Source organism: Mchenga conophoros, linkage group LG10 (assembly GCF_057382185.1).
Source record: "Mchenga conophoros isolate Kocher_MC1m ecotype Shallow Benthic linkage group LG10, M_conophoros_male_GT1.1, whole genome shotgun sequence".
Classification (NCBI taxonomy): Eukaryota; Metazoa; Chordata; class Actinopteri; order Cichliformes; family Cichlidae; genus Mchenga; species Mchenga conophoros.
Window position 1 is genome coordinate 30,509,529 of NC_140535.1, and position 13,352 is coordinate 30,522,880.

Below are 13,352 nucleotides of genomic sequence, written 5' to 3' on the forward strand. Positions count from 1 at the left end.
ATCGGGGGGAAACAACAACAAAATAATTACGATAAATATCTGTGTTTTTTCTGTGAATCACATCTCAGGTTTTTTTTCGTAACAGGGAAGTTATATTAGATCTCAGAGATATATACAATTAAAACTCCATAAAGCACTTTTAATGTGCATACAGACGAAAAAAAAAAAAAAAAAGCAAATTGGGGGATTATACCCCTGAGCTGCTGGGCTTTTAATTTGAAACATATGTGCAGGAAGTGTTGAGTTACACTGTCTCCTCTTAAAAAAAAAATCCAAACAAACTGCAAAGTAAAACCAGAATTGGGATAAATGAATATGTGAGACCAATATTAACGATAAATTGAGCACCAGAGCGACGAGTACGGCAGTTTTTGGACCGCTATGCTGCAGAAATATACTCTATAAACTCAAATATGATACTATGACCTAAAACAGATGCCTTTAACCCTCCGAGGTCTAAAAAAACACCCCCCCCACCCCAAAAAAAACAAGACATCATCCAAACACAGGGTTAGGTTAGATTAAGGTTACTTCTTTGCCGATAATTTGGACCTCATTTCGTTAATGTGATCTCATTTTAAAAACATACAAAAAGCTCGTTGTCTCCAGTTCATGACAGCTTTATAAAAATTTATGTATTTTGAGTATTAACGCTCTAAAGAGTTTTACAGACAGCACTGGGTATTACCTTCATTATGGATCAGGTTTTGCGCACTAAACAGCAATTACCTCTTTGGGAATTTTCACTCACAGCCAGATAAATGCTATCGGCTGCTCCGCGGTGCCGCTAATGTGAGTATTTAAATATTTTAAAAAAATTCCCACCTTCAAATATTCCATGGGAAACCTTTACCTTTGCATTTGCTTACATCAGTCCTGTTCCACAGGTCTACCATCCAATGAGCTCAGTATCTAAGCAAAGCCTCGAGCACGAAATGCATAATTACTGTTGGCCAGCAGCTCTTCGTGCTTCAGCAGTTTCAGGAATGTGTTGAAAATTAGTTTGACACTTGAGGCGAACACCTCCTGTGTTTGTATTTCTGATGAAGCTGAAGCATTCGAGCTGTTTTTTTCGAGCTCCTCTGAACTCTGCTGAATCAGCATGTGCACTGGTGGTAAACCCCCACCTCTCCTCTCCTCTTCCTGTGACACCTGCAGCTTTTTCTGTGACGTGATGGCTCACCTGATATCTGCTGAAGTTCAAGAAGAGCTTTTATGGTGGAAGTGGCCGACTGGGATTCCCCGCCAGATACCTCCTGGTAGATGATGGTGGGGCTGGACTCCACAGCTACTTCCTGCTCAGTCCAATCCTGCTCTCTGGAGGACACCACGTGCACTACAGGCTGCGCTTCTGAGGAGTGGACAGTTTTTGTTTTTTTAAACCAGCGGTTACACATCACATTTCAGTCAACAATCCTGAGGCAAACACCACAGAAGCAGTAGTTTATCTCCAATCTCTGCGTCATGGGAAAAGTAAAGGGAGGCATACCTTGAGCGCTGCCCTGGGAAGCCTCGCTGACTAAGCTGCTGGCCTCTGCGAGGCTGCCGGCATCATCCTTTGTGGCCCCGTCCTGGCCTGGGGTCTGACCCTGACTCAGTTCGGCGGAGCGGGTCACCTGCTGCAGCGTCTCAGTGACCAGCTGCCGGGTCTGCTCGCTCACCACCGCTGTCTGGAAGACCGGCTTCGGTTTGATGAGAACCTGCAGGAAACCAGAGGAGCATACAGTGTCCTGAAAGCTGTTGACTGGTGTATGCTCCTCATTATACTTGATAAGGAACTATAGTCCTAATGAGTGAAAACACAAGCCTGAAAGCAAGCGTTTGCCTCTGTAACCTCCTGTTGTGGCAGGCCAGATGTTTCAATATCCGTTCAGACTTCCACTACTTTCCATCTTTCTTTCCATCTCTCTCTCTTCCTCCACGCAGTCGGTCACAACGAGTCTTTCAATGTTAACATTTTACAATCTTTTCACTCACTTTTTTATATCAATAACACATCAAAGGTCAAACCAGAATGTCGACACACATTTTTATTGATCTGCACTAAACAACCTCTTTATCACCTGGCTTGTTATCACTTCTTCTTTTTACTTTATTGTAACACAAGAGCACTTTTGATGCCATTTTTGCATCATGACGCCTGTGATTTCTTGGCTGCTGTTGTGTGGGATGTGTTCTGCTTTGCACTAAGCCTTACTGGGATGTAACTGCCTCCATCGCCCTAATCAAACGCTTTTACGCAGTTTTTCTGTTTTTTAATAATAATAATAATAATAATAATAATAATAATGGATTGCATTTATACAGCGCTTTTTGAGACCCTCAAAGCGCTTTACAATTCCATGATTCATTCACACACTGGTGAAGGCAAGCTACAGTTGTAGCCACAGCTGCCCTGGGGCAGACTGACAGAAGCGAGGCTGCCATATCGCGCCATCGGCCCCTCTGGCCAACACCAGTAGGCGGTAGGTGAAGTGTCTTGCACACGGACACAACGACCGAGACTGTCCGAGCCGGGGCTCGAACCGGCAACCTTCCGATTACAAGACGAACTACCAACTCTTGAACCATGATCGCCCTTTTTTTGTTTTTTTTTGTTTTTTTACGTAAGACAACATTCGATCAGGGATGTTTTGCTTCCACGAGCGTCTCTAGCTTGCTTGCCACCATCCTCGCACACCATCAGTGAGCTTCACCTGACTGAACCCGTCAGGGCTCCTTTTCTTTATATGTTACACTGTAATAACTCCCACTGTCTGGCATCTGTTTGAACAGAGTCACCTTCGGCTGAACTTTTATAAATGATATAGAATTTGCCTCTCTGTGGGAAATGGAAAATTAGGTTAAGTACACAGTGACTCAGTGGTTCCTCAGTAGCATTCAGGAACCATAGGCCCAATCTGCAAATCTGCTGCGTCACAATTGTGTAAAGATTTGTGCGCAAGATCTGACGTGTTAGGCGTTGTTCCTACGACGTCATTATTAATGCTTTTCATGGGTTCTTATTACAAAAGGCTCAAGTTATGTCATAGCTTTGCATGTTCCAGGAAGAATACTACTTCCCCTTAATATGGCCTCAAAATAATGCACAACTAATGTGATAATGTAGGCAAAGCAGTTGTGTCATGTAGTAGACCGCAGACGAGACAGCCTTGAGTTATTTTTGAAAAGGTAGATTTCTGAAAACTAAAACTAGACTAATTGAAATAAAATAAGTCAAACCTGACTTTTCGGTGCTTTTTGACGGGACATAAATTCCAATCTCCCAGGTGAAAGGAACCCACAAATCCACCACAACCTGTTAAACTGATTCAAATCTTTGCATCGTGGTGTTTACGTTTTTCCCTTAAAGCTGGCCTTGGAACCACATCATCATACGTGAGCACCAGATGCATCACACACGCACAACATCTACCAGGGATAGCCCTCCTGGAAGAATCCTGTCATTTATATTCTCTCATTAAAAGGGAGACTCCTTTGCAGTTTTATTACAAAACTAAACACAGAGGACAGGATTTCCTTGAACCGGTGCAGAGAAACGGAGACGGATTGGCATGAGAATAAAACTGGCCACCTTTAACATAGTTTACTGTGTGCACAAATGGAGAAACACAACTGTGTGGGTGCAACTCTCACTGCTTATGTGCAGACACACTGTTGCTGCTGCCAGGAAGTGCTTCCTTCCCTCTTAATGGTAACAAGAGATGGCTACACCAGCGAGTGCACCATTGGTCAAGCCATCCTCATCTTTACAGTTCTTCTAAGGCTTCTCGGCTGTTGTTACAAGTGTAACCCTGGTTAAGGATAATAATAATAATAACATGTATAAAGATATAGTAGATTCTTTTTTAATTTTTTTATACTTCAGATTTATTTGTGTTGTGTAGTCCAATGGCGAGTAAAATGTTCCAAAATATGTGCACCATCTAAAGAGTCTGTTCTGAATGACAATGAAGTGGCTATTTTATGTAGTGGGCTAATAACAGCCTCCATAGCCAGCTTAATGTTTGGGGGATCCCCCCTCAAGAAAAGAGAAATTCTAAAAACTTTTTTTGCAAATAAACAATAACATAAAATATCTGATGGCGAGGCCTGATAAAAAACAATTTAACAAAAAACCCAGAGAGCGTGCAGCTCTTAAATGTCCCATAAGGCTAATTTGTCGTTAGTGACACAATAAAGTTCACTTTATAAATAAAGCACAGCTTTGCCTCGAGTCAGACGGCTTATCGGAGGCAGCAAGTTGCTTCTTATCAAACATTTTACAGCGGAGTTAGTCGGAAGACGTTATTTAGACTACGAGTTTCTTACTCATGAACGCTGACATTAGCTGAGTCATTTTTCCGTCTGCTTCAGCGGCTGCTGAGTAACTAGGTCATAAACGTCGAAACTGACTGCTTGAGAAAAACAGTTTAAATATTACAGAAACTGGAAACAAACTTTGGTAAACAGGTGTCATGTTCGTCACTGGAAAAGAGAAAAGAGACGCTGGTATTTAAGCCAGTTAAGAAAATGTGGCAATTAGTGGTTTCACTCCAACTGCACAGCAGATTAGCACTGTGGGTGTTTAACTCGGTAACTACAGTACTCATTACTCACTGACCACAGTTTCCCCTCGATGACTAAAAACGAACCTTGAATTCTGAATTTAGACCTTTTTTTTGAGAAGTCTGATATTGAAACAATGACAAAGTATTTGTGAATCAATCTGAAAAAGACAAAGAAAAAAAATCTGCAGAACTTGTGATTTATGTTTTTGTTATTAGAGAGATATTTTTAACACTGTGTGGCTGACAGCTCGTGTTTTCATTAACCCTTCACTCTAACTTTGTGTGTTTGCAGCACAAAACGACCTGGAAACCAGCGTAGTGGGACTTACCCTCTCAGAATATTTCTGACAATTTTATCTTGAATTCAAATTCCCCCAAAAGGTCTTAAAATATCAGGCGGAGGCTGCAGGCTTTAGTCTGAACAACCTTTTTGTGGGTGTTTCTTCTTAAATTACTATATATGCTTTCGCTAGTCATTTAACATCTGTCAGAAATCTAAGAATTTCTCCAGAAGTTTTCAAAAATAGACAAAATAAAACCCCCCTAGGAACTGAAAGAGGTCAACGACAGTGGCAAAAAACAAATTAGAGCTCAGGAGATACTAATAGCATACAAAATACAAAAAGTCCACTGGCCACAATACCTGTGTCACCTCACTCTGCAGTTCCCCTCTGGTGAGCTTTAGCCTCTTTCAGCTCACTGTTTTGGCTTTTACAACCTCCAGTTTGAATTCAGGCTCAGCTAAAGTCACATTACACACAGATTCAACAAGTTGCTCCCTCGGAGATAATGGTCCATATTGGCATGACAGCATCACACAGTTGCTGCACATCCTGCTGCACCAGATCCCAAAGGTTCTCTAGTGGAGTGAAATCTGGTGACTGTGGAGGCCATTTGAGGACAGTGAACTCATTGTCATGTTCAAGAAACAAGATGATCTGAGCTTTGTGACATCCTGCTGGACGCAACAACACTCAGGCTGTGGTGTTCAAAATGTTCAGCAGAAAGTCTGACCCCCCCACAGCATTACACCAGCATCAAGAGCAGCTCTGAGCCTTTGATAGAAAGTGGGACTTAACCATGCTTTAATGTTATTTGTGTACTGCCCAATAAATTCTGACCCTACAATCCAAATTGCAGCAGAAATTGAGACCAGGCAATGTTTTTCCAATTGTGTACTGTCCAATTTTGCTGAGCCTGTGCGAACTGTAACCTGAATTTTCTGTTTTCAGATGTCAGGTGATCTTCTGCTGCTGTAGCCCACCTGCTCTTCTGCATACCTTGTTTGTAACAACTGATTATTTGAGTAACTGTTGCCTTCCTATCAGCCTGAAGCAGTCTGGCCATTCTCCACAGACCTCTGACCTCAACAAGGCACGGCCACTGACAAGATATGTTCTCTTTTTCCAAGAGAATCCAAGTAGATCAGCAGTTTATGGACTGCTCAGATGAGCCCATCTGGCACTGACAATCATGTCACTTAAATCACTTGTCTTCCTCAGTCTGATGCTCAATTTAAACCACATCCCTACATGCACTGAGTTGCTGCCGTCTGACTGGATGATTAGAGATGTCCACTAAAAAGCAATAGAACAAGTGTACCTATTAAAGTGGCCCATAAGTATGTTCTTGGTGAAAAAAGTAATGAAACATCGAAAGGTTTTTAATTACTGTGGGGAAAAAAAAAATCAGTGGACACAATTTGTGGGTCACATCTTTCAACTGACGCATCTGCCTCCCTGTTTCTCTGTGTGTGCTTGATGTCCAGACACGTATCCCTTTTGATAACACGATCAACTTAAGGGCGATAACATGTCAGTGTTGTGGTTACAGCTCGTTGCTGTGCTCAGACAATTGGCTAATGCAGGTATAATACAGCAGGCCAGAAACATGATCATGTCACAATGCAGTCTGCAGCTGTTTGACCAACAGCAGCAGATCAAATAACTACCACAGCATTCAGCTCTGTGTGATAAGGGGAAGTTGAGGGAGAAACAGGAAAGGTAAGTGTTAAAGCTCCTGCTATACATCTGCCTATAGAACAAGGGGATTTTTTCCCCTTCTGCTTAAGTAGCTGTACATTGATTTTAAATAACCACATCTCACTTCTCTGGAAACATCCAGCGCAGGTGACTGACCTACTGAGCTCCATGAAAAGCACTCTTCTCCTTCTTGAGCAGATCTGTTCCCATTTTCAGAGGAAGAAACCCATACCCATTACTCTTAAGATAAACATGGCTCTTCCTGCACTTATATCACATGACCCTTGCGGTTACTTGTCAGTCAAAAGGTCACATGATTATCCACCCGATGTTTGTCATGTGATAACCTCAGCGGGCTGCGGTCAACCAGTTTGTAATGATGATATTTACATTTTATTAAACAAATATGGTGGAAAAAAAAACCCAACACGTCTCACCTGCGTCTTGCCCTGCTGCCCGTAAACGATCTTGGTCGGGATGATTTTGGTGGCGGTGGCCTGGGACCCGGAGCTCATGCCTTTGGGCTGGGTGACGATCATTTTAGTGATGGGTCTGGAGGCGGTGATGATTGCAGGTTTGGTCCCCTGAACTGCCTGAAGGCCCTTTTCCCCCTGCAGCATACGCAGCAAGCTCATTAGGATTCTTTTTAGCCAAATTCAAATTAAAAACAAAACAAAACAAAAAAACGAATAAAACTGAATAAAAGAAAAAGAAGCACGAATTGCAAGAAACCTAATTTAAAACATAAATTTGTGGGAACCCATACTCACTGACCAAATCTGGTGGGAACTATAGACTTCCAACCTCCCCCACCGTTTCCACTAATTTCACCACTGAGTCAATCCCCATAGACTCCCACATTACAATTCCCAACTTTAAAGATCAAACTGTTTACAGTCACGCACAAAAACATGTTTTTTGGTCTCTATAGATAGGTTCCCCCTTCACAATAACTGTACAGGGGTTGAAATTTCTTTTAGAACTCATGTACTTGGATGAGGTTTAACATTAGCAGGGCAGCCATAGGCAGCTGTTCAAACACTGAACCTCCCGACTGTTCGTTGCCTGTTGATGTTTGTTTTTTTTTTGCAGTTTTCTGACAAATAACATGACCTGTTGTGAGCACAGCCCATACAAAAAGTTTGTACTTCTGACTTGGTGACTGAAATTCAAATTTTTCCCATGACAGATTTGTCCGTCTAAGGATTGCAGCCATTCAACCATTGCTAGCGTTAGTTAACGTTACACATGGGTAACTTCAAAAGACCAACAAGGCAGCAGCCAAAAGGCCAGGAACCACTGTCTTTCATATGTGTCGCGGATAATTACAACAAAATAAAATGACACGACCAAGGCAAAAACTGTGGTATTTTGTAAATATAATAATAAACGCAAATTCACTGTGTAATTGTGTAACAGCGTCCTCCTGAAATGCCCCAATAACATTGAGAGTAACATCCTCCTCTCTGCCCCTTAATGGTCTCTGGTCGCTATGGTAACGCGCAAATATTTCTTTCAAAATAAGACGCAAAACTACAACACGGGAAAAGACCCAGAGAAACCGAGTTAATGATAAAAACCCTGAAAACCATAAACTTCACACCCAAGCCTCAACTCTCGCGGCTGGTACCAAACAGCTCATGGTCCGGTACCGGCCCGTGGCCCAGGGTTGGGGACCGCTGATATAAAACATCTGAAATAATTACAATGGTCGTTACATTTTCAGAAATATTGACCTCTAACCTTCACCTTGAGGTTGAGGTCACAGAAATTCAAACTCATCAGCCATTTTTAGACGACACACCTATGGTACTGTTTTGAAAATCCTACTTTGCCTTGTTCTCGAGTTATCCAGTACAATGACCAAAGTGGCTAAAGATGTCTAATAGAGGTTTAGTTTCTGAAGATCACCATTAGCTGCAGAAACGCAGCAGCTATTCTTCCTGTGGTCGCAGATCTTTGCATTTTGACAATGCATCATAAGACACACACTTAAACCATATAACTGACACGTCTACTCACATTCTTCATAAACTATTTAGGTAGAGCAAAAGCAAGCTAGCTTTGCTACAATATCTGAATCTGAAGCAGGACGCAGTGACTTAAAGTAAAGAACTGGGCTTGTAAATCTGAGTGGTGAAAGTGAAAGAAGCAGTGAACTGGTGGGCCCGGGGATCAGGCTGTGGTCAGCTGTCAGGTGTAAATATGTGAACATGATGAGGGATTTCCTGAAAATTCCCCTGAATTAATAAAGTTAAATCTGTCAAAGACTTTATAAATAATGAGGTAAAAACACAGCAGGCTTAATATTTTGAAAGCAAACACAAACTAATTACAGCCGGGAAGTCCGCATGATTTCCCCAATAACCAGTTCTGCACTACACCTCATATGTTGGTTACACAAGCATTTTATATTATTGATATTAAATATTACATAATGTTGAATTAAGCTCTAGACAGACAGACTAATCTTTCTCTCTTGTATAAAAAAAAAAAAAAAAAAGGTTAACTGCTCCTATGAGTTTAGCGCACGTGTGAGAATGCTATCACGCTCATCAACTGACCCCAGCATTTAACAGCGTGGTGACCACATTCTTGCCGGGCAGTCCCTGGATGGTCGCTCCTTTGCCCGTGGTTTTCTGCACCACGATGACGTTGGGCTTGGAGGTCATGGGGATGGTGGTGATCTTAGTCGTCGTGCCTGCAGCGGACGAGAACTGATGAGAAACTTGCACTGAACGTAGAAGCGCTCTAGACCTCCCTCTGACTCACCGGACACGATGTTGCTGCTGATGATCTTTCCTCCCAGAGTGGCCAGAGACTTGGGCACCACGGTGATGATGCTGCCGCTGGTGGTCTTGACGTAAGTGGTCCCGCCACTGGAGGCTGATATTCTGGCCCCGATGTTGGGACTAACAGTGGGTCTCGTGTAGGTGGTCTGGGTAGCTACACGAAGGAATACAGAATTACTGTTGTCCACCTTAAAGATATCGACAGGAGCGTCTCCATCGAGGATTAAATTAAGCTGCCACATTACCGGTGAGATAATTAACACCGTTTAAATAGTCTATGATTAAATCTGAATGACAAAGAGTCACAGGTGTCATTACAGTTTTACTCTGGTCACAAAGACGACCTTTAAGTTACACGCGATCTCTCCTTTCCTGGATCAGATGTGGAGTTTTTGATCCCCTCGCCCCCACTCACCTGTGGGCTGAGTGACCAGCTTTGTGGTCATGATGGCTCCGTTGCTACTGACAACCATGATGGGAGAAGAGCTGCTGCTGGACAAAGCCGCCGAAGGCTTGGGCAGGATTTTGCTGGGCTGCACCTGCTGAGTGATGATCTTCACCCCTGCACACAAACCACACATTAACAAACAGTGCGGTCGTATCACGATATTCACTTTCTAAACAGATTCACTGTCGTGCTTTGTTTCTTTTCAAACAGCTGTGCGTCATATGAAAGAAAATGGTTAACCACCAGCAAAAGGCAAAAAAAAAAAAAAGATATGAGCTTATTTTGTGAAATAGATATAATACAGGTATTGCAAACAGCACGTGGTTAAAATGAAATAAAATGACAGAACTGAAACACAAACACACAATAAAGGCTCGTCATGGTTACCGGACTCTTGTTTGATCTGAATGGTGGGCTTGGCTCCCGGTGAGGAGGTGGTGGTCTGGGTCTGACCGACGTTGGACGCTCCTAAAGGCGAGCTCTGCTGCAGCTGTTTGGGTGACTGTTGTTTGGGGAACTGGGCCAGGATCTGAGTGGGTGAGGCCATTAGTGTCTTCGGTGAAGGAAGTCTGGCTGTAGAGACCTTCACTCCAGCTGAAACTCCACCTGCAACCGACAACTTTGACGGTAAGATACAAAACCTAACAGGTGACGTCCCAGAGAAGGTTCCTCCCCCTCATGTCTAATGTTATGTTTGCAAAACTAGAAGATTGAACATTTAAGAGAGATTATCTGGTTAAAATCATATTAAAACCCACGAGCTTAAATCTTTTTACACTAATGACTCAAAATCATTTTAATCAGTAAAGTATCATTAACATTATTTTAATGTGTTTTCACAAAAAACTATTTTACAAAGGTTAACTTAATATTACTTTGTCATGTCTATCCACTTATACTAATACTGCCTTTTTCCCTCTCTTGAGCAACTAAGCTGTTGATAACATGACAGTTTTGAGTCTTTATGGCATGCTGACATTAAGCAATTAAGGCCAGATACACCATGAAAGGTGGAAGACACTCGAAGAATTCAATTGGATAATTTGCCAAAAGCAAGGATGGTGGTAAAAATAACTTTTGGTGCAAGGTGGAAACTTTTTAAGGATTTTTTAAATCAGATTTTGTAGATCTATATGTGCAGTTTGAAAGTCCTGGTGACCGCTTTTAAATAATGTTTCTGAATGGAAAGACTTGCTTCTAGAAGATGATGGATCGTATCAGATTATATAACCCAGGCTTGGCCAGCTCCAGGCCTCGAGGGCCAGTGTCCTGCAGGTTTTAGATATTACCCTGGGTCAGCACACCCAAATCCAATGATTAGTTCATTGCCAGGTCTCTGGAGAACTTCAAGAGATGTTGAGGAGGTAATTTAACCATTTAAATCAGCTGCGATGGATCAAGGACACATGTAAAACCTGCAGGACACCGGCCGGCACTGGCTTGGACACCACTGATATAACCGATCCAGTGATTTCAGCTCGTACTGGAAAGATAAGGTACGTCCCTAACAAGTAATAGTAGTACTCTACTGCTAGAGTAGTAAATGAACAGAAATGAAATCAGCAGCTATATTAATAACTACATAAACTGAGTCATCAAGAAGTCAGAGTTTTACTGCTTTACCCTAATATTTGACATATTTATTCACTCAAATTTATTTTTATAAATTTAATTAGCTGAAATGTTAAGTTGTTATTCTCTGCTGCCCCCAAGTGGACAAAACAGTTAATAATACAGCTTTAAATTCATGTGTGGTATCATGCAATCCAACCTACAAAGCACTGGAGTTTAAAGGCACAGAGCCATGGAACAGTACAACCAAACTGAATAATTATCATTGAGAATAATCTGGTGTTTTTTTGATTCACTAACTAACTAATTTATTTTGAGCCCTGCTGTTCTCTTGGCACCTTTGGGAGCACACGTTTTTGTTTTGTCTGAAGATGGACCTGGCAGAAAAACTGAGCACAGAGGAGGAACCTACACGGTGTGACCGTCGACATGACCGCTGATGGTGTGGAGGAGACCACTGTGGTCACAGCGATGGTGTTGGGGTTCGTGGAAGTGCTGGAGCTGGCTGGAAAAACCACCGTCTGCTTTTGTGTGGGTGTGGTCAGCACAGAGGTGGACCCCAGCTTTGACACAGCGGTGGCGTTGTTGTGGGCGTGGGACTTGGACAGGATGTTGGGCACGAAATTGGAACTCGGGGAAGTCGTCACGATGATCACCTGTTGAAACACGAGACGTTTAAACTCAGAAGCAGCGTCTAGAGAGACGAGCCGAGGTAGGGTTCGACTGTCACCTTCTGCGTGGTGGTGCTGGTCGTCTGGATGGTGGGCTTGGTGAAGGTGATCTTGACGGGGGACAGGTGAGGCGGTAAGGAGTTGGCGATGCTCTGCATGATGCTGCTCATCTTGGGGCTGCCGCTCACGGGCACCGTGATGTTCTTGGATACCGGCGGGGACACCTTAGTAACTTCTTTCAGCATCACCGGAGACGAGCTGGACGAGTTCGTGCGCCTTCGCTTGCGAGGCTTCTCGTCCTCATCGGAACAACTAACACCTGAAAGGCGAAATCAGCGGGAAAAATTAAGGATGACTGAGACTGTATCACTGAGTAGGGATACACTTGAGGATTTTGCTTTTTAATTGCTGATAATCAAGAAGTACCAACTGCGATCAAGACAAGATGACTGAGATTAAATAATAAATCAGTCAGCAGAATGTTATTCAGTCTATTTCACTGACTGTACTTGGCTTGTGACAGAAATGTAACATTAAACCCTAAAATAAAAGAAAGTTTATGGGGTAAAAATTATGAATTAACAACTACCAGTAAAAATCCTAATCTGCAAATTTCTACACAGTTCTATAACTTAACTCATTCATAAATCAAAACCTCTTAATTACATCTTTAGTTCTAATGATGTACAGATGCTCTGTCTTCCGGTGCCTCATTCCCGCGCTACATTCTCCTGTCACACATTGTTTCTACCAGCTGTTTAATCGGCAGCAGATGCTGGTGGGATTGTCAAACCTGAGCCAACATGTCCTAACAGACGCCATGTTTAGGAAACTCAGATCTCACATTCCCAGCCAGTTTAGTCTGGAGTGTGGGGAGAGTATGTGAATCACTGGTGCTAAGAGAGACAGCAGTTTAAAATCACCTTGTAACAAACAGACAAGCATCGCAGTGCCCCCTTTAGGCTGAGCAGTAGATTTTTCTTTTTTTAAATATACAAACCACAGTCTCTCCCTCCTTATCTTCAATTCCAAACTCTATTATAAAAACATAACATGAAAGCTGAAGAAGAGTACATCCCACTCCGAGGTTAAAGAACGCATCAATAAAATGACATTTACTTCAAAGTTATTTAGACATTTTACTCAAAGACATCGGCACTCATTTAAATGAGAAACTGTTTCTGGAGGGCTGGAAATTTCTTTCAAGTCTGAACACGTTCAAATGCAAAAGAAGTGATTTCAAGTGCAGCACCTCTCTGCCATCAGTTACAAGAAATAAAGCACTAAAGAACAGTGTTGGTCAAGTTACTTGAAAAAAGTAATCAGTAACTAATTAC

At 42.4% G+C, this 13,352-nt stretch overlaps 1 protein-coding gene across 5 annotated transcripts in view; it reads right to left on the bottom strand.

The window, feature by feature from the left end:
- emsy (EMSY transcriptional repressor, BRCA2 interacting) overlaps nucleotides 1-13,352 on the bottom strand; it is a 28,620-nt gene that overhangs the window by 9,651 nt on the left and 5,617 nt on the right. For all 5 annotated transcript variants that reach the window (XM_085289788.1, XM_085289790.1, XM_085289787.1 and 2 more), the window contains 9 exons: nucleotides 12,075-12,334; nucleotides 11,757-12,000; nucleotides 10,160-10,378; nucleotides 9,740-9,886; nucleotides 9,305-9,478; nucleotides 9,097-9,233; nucleotides 6,970-7,143; nucleotides 1,490-1,700; nucleotides 1,184-1,351 (listed from right to left, as the gene is read on the bottom strand). In XM_085289788.1, coding sequence (XP_085145914.1) covers nucleotides 1,184-1,351; nucleotides 1,490-1,700; nucleotides 6,970-7,143; nucleotides 9,097-9,233; nucleotides 9,305-9,478; nucleotides 9,740-9,886; nucleotides 10,160-10,378; nucleotides 11,757-12,000; nucleotides 12,075-12,334 — 1,734 coding nt within the window. The remainder of the gene's footprint in view (nucleotides 1-1,183; nucleotides 1,352-1,489; nucleotides 1,701-6,969; nucleotides 7,144-9,096; nucleotides 9,234-9,304; nucleotides 9,479-9,739; nucleotides 9,887-10,159; nucleotides 10,379-11,756; nucleotides 12,001-12,074; nucleotides 12,335-13,352) is intronic.